This window comes from Vombatus ursinus, unplaced genomic scaffold (genome assembly GCF_900497805.2).
Source record: "Vombatus ursinus unplaced genomic scaffold, bare-nosed wombat genome assembly UNPS02015024.1, whole genome shotgun sequence".
Taxonomy (NCBI): domain Eukaryota; kingdom Metazoa; phylum Chordata; class Mammalia; order Diprotodontia; family Vombatidae; genus Vombatus; species Vombatus ursinus.
The window spans coordinates 691,950-695,212 of record NW_020954802.1 but is presented as its reverse complement, the minus strand read 5'-3'; the positions used below and the strand labels follow the sequence as shown (position 1 = coordinate 695,212).

Genomic DNA, 3,263 nt, shown 5'->3' with positions numbered 1-3,263 from the left:
TCCACAGGTGGCCTCAAGGCCACAGATCCCCCACCCCTGGTACATGTGGTTGAAGGAAGGGTGGCAAGGACTTGATGTCCCCCTCCCCCACCCCCACCCCATCCTGGCTTTCTCACTGCAGGTATGGATGTACTGCCGTCTCTACCGAAAGGTGCAGCGTTTCCATTGGCCTGAGATCCTGGATGCAGCCAAAGCAGGTACTTTAATACTATTTTCCCCATCTCCCACCTCCCCCAAATTCCCCTTCTCCCCTCCCTTGTGCTGAGTATGGCCTTGAGAGGCCTTGTGCTCTGGAATGGTCCTTACAGGAAAGGTCTTTTCAGTCCCTGGCCCCCTTTCTTCCTGGAGAGGGGTTTGGGATGTCAGAGTTGGGAGTAAGGGGTTAGTTTCCTCACCTGGGACTGCTTCCAGGAGGGGAGTTCCTCATCCGCCATGCCCGAGTAGCCCCCCCTGCAAAAAAGTGTGCCTTTGTGCTGACCCGAGATGGCCGCCCTGCCAAGGTTCAGCGTACCATCTTCAGTGAATGCTTCTACACCATGGCCATGGATGAACTGTGGAAGGCCACTGGTGACCCCCGATACCAGGTATGTGGGGTGGGGGTGGCAACATCATCTCCCCAGGGATGGAATTAACTTGTCCAAGTTCACGCAGCTGGAGTTGAGCGTAGGAAACACCGAGTCAGTGTGGCTGGCCAAGGTAGGTTTTCTGAGCGAGGGAGAGAAGGAGAGAGGGAAGGAGGGAAACACTACCAAGATTCGGGGATAGGGGCCTGCCCGAGGTGGATTAGAGAGGAGGAGGCTGAGGAATTGGCAGAATCCTTTGGCTGACCCAGGAGACTTGACCTGACCCCATTTCCTCCTCCTTCCCAAGAGGGAAGCTGTGGAGATGATGGATCAGATTATATACTGGGTGCGAGTGGACCCCACTGGCCTGGGCCAGCCTCAGCTCTCAGGAGCCCCGAAGGTCGACTCTATGGCCGTACCCATGATGGTGCTCAACTTGGTGGATCAGCTTGGGCAGGATGATGACAAGATGTTTCGCAAATATGCACAGTTGGGGGAATGGTGTTCTGAGCAGATCTTGAAGCATCTCCAGGTTGGGTGCCTTTGGGTGCTGAGGGTGGAGGGAGGTATGGCCAGCAAATTCCAATTGGTTTAGGAGGGTGTGGGGTTGGGTAGGGCTAGGATTCTCTTCTCTTTGAAGTGGGTTGTGGGAGAAAGCCCCTCGGGAGATAAAGTGGAGGATTTCATAGAAGCTTCCCCCCCTCTACAACCTGACAGAGGGATGGACAGCTTGTATTGGAGAATGTATCTAAGGATGGCACAGAGATTCCTGGTTGCTTGGGAAGACAACAGAATCCAGGTGAATGGACCCTTTAGATGGATGTTGGCGGTGCTGGGTGGTAGGTGAGGGAGGCAAAGGGCTGAGGTCCAGTCCCAGTACTTTAAGGAGCTGTGTGGAGCTGTGTGGCCAGTGAGGGGCACACAGAGGGTGGAGAGTCCTGAGGTGGCTGGGGAAGGTTCCATTTAAGGGAAGGCAGGAGGGCCTCCCAGATTGGGGAACAGTTTGAGCAAATGCAGAGCTATGAATGAGCTTTCCATGACAGAGGATGGTGACGTGATTTACATGGCTGAAGCAGAAGAGTGTAGGGAAGGAGAGTCAAAGGATGTGGGCCCTTTGGAATGTCCACCGGAGAGTTGGGGTACAGTACTTGGGAGGGAGATATGGGGATTTGACTGCGTGGCATCCCCACCTCAGGTCATGCCCTGGAAGCTAGCTGGTTCCTGCTCCGGTATGCTATCCGCCAGCGAAACCCTGAACTCAAGACCCACATCATTGAGAAATTCATGCTGCAGCCTTTTCATTCTGGCTGGGACAATGAAAATGGGGGGATTTTTTACTTCCAGGATGCAGATAAATTCTGCCCCACGCAGGTAAGGAGCCCCAGCAAAGGTCCCTGAATTTATGAAAGAGGTTAGAATTCTGTAGCTGGTATGGCCGTGTCCAGTGGCTAGCCCTAGGGCCTGCCAAGGGATGATGAAGGAAGGGGAAGCCTTTTCACTCTAAATCTGATGGGGATTACATGGTTTCCACCCTTGGAGAGACAGGACAGTGGGGGCAGTGGAATGCAACTCTGGACAGGCACAAGTGTTAGAATAGAATTTGGAGAGATAAGGAGCATACTATAATATCTGAAAAAGGGGTAAGGCTCAGTGGGGCTCAGGCCAGCCATCCTAAAGAAGTGAATATAGAGTAGGGCTGGGGGAAAAAAGGAGACGGGGGGGCGGGGGGGGGGGTGAGGCTTAAAGATGAGTGGTTGAAGATTGTGCTTCTCCCCCCTCCCCAGCTGGAATGGGACATGAAACTCTGGTGGCCCCACAGTGAAGCCATGATCGCCTTCCTCATGGGTTACAGTGAGACCAAGGACCCCAACTTGCTCAACCTTTTCTGCCAAGTTGCTGAATATACCTTTGAGCGGGTGAGAAAACTTTTCAGAGACCTCCAGGCCAAGCAAGTGAAGGTCTGCATGCTCTGCTTAAGGCTAGGCTGGAAAGAGCCAAGGAGGGAGGGAGAGACTGAGATGGGGTAAGACTGAGGGGCCTGTCTGCCCACATGTGACTCCCAGCCTTGCTTGGACGACAGGCCTTAACCACGTAGGAAAAGATGATGAATCATCCAAAAGAGAAAGGCCAAATACCTCTAACGGTAAAGGCAGGCGGTGTCAAAAGTTGGCCTGATATGGATACCAACAGCTGCAGGAATTGTAGGCAGGGGGTGGCCCTGAGTTCAAATTTGACCTGAGATACTTAGTAGCTGTGTGACCCTGGGTAAGTCACTTAACCCTGATTGTCTCAAAAACAAAATAAAACAGTTTCTTGATCAAGGAGGGATTGGTGTAGATGCCTCTGAGGTTCTGTGATGCTGAAGCAGTGCTATCTTTTTTTTCCCCCAATTCAATTTAGCTTTTATTTTTTATTTTTTATGCTTTAAATAGTATTTTATTTTTTCCCACAATTACAAATCAAGAATATTTAGCATTCATTATTTTTTTATTTAATGCATTTTTTATTAATTTATTTTAATTTATCAACAATCATTTCCATAAGCTTTTGAGTTTTAAATTTTCCTCCCCCTTCCTCCCTCCCTCCCTAAGACAGTGTGCAATCTGATATGGGCTCTACATACACATTCCTATTAAACGTATTTTCACATTAGTCATGTTATAAGGAAGAATTAGAACAAATAGAAGGAACCACAAGAAA

The 3,263-nt window shown here is 50.4% G+C and overlaps 1 protein-coding gene across 1 annotated transcript in view; it reads left to right on the top strand.

Moving 5' to 3' along the window:
- The window catches only part of RENBP (renin binding protein), a 6,637-nt gene that overhangs the window by 1,437 nt on the left and 1,937 nt on the right, over positions 1 to 3,263 (top strand). The window contains exons 4-9 of the mRNA XM_027845787.1: positions 122 to 197; positions 412 to 584; positions 871 to 1,095; positions 1,281 to 1,362; positions 1,759 to 1,934; positions 2,348 to 2,479. Of these exons, the coding sequence (XP_027701588.1) occupies positions 122 to 197; positions 412 to 584; positions 871 to 1,095; positions 1,281 to 1,362; positions 1,759 to 1,934; positions 2,348 to 2,479 (864 nt within the window). The remainder of the gene's footprint in view (positions 1 to 121; positions 198 to 411; positions 585 to 870; positions 1,096 to 1,280; positions 1,363 to 1,758; positions 1,935 to 2,347; positions 2,480 to 3,263) is intronic.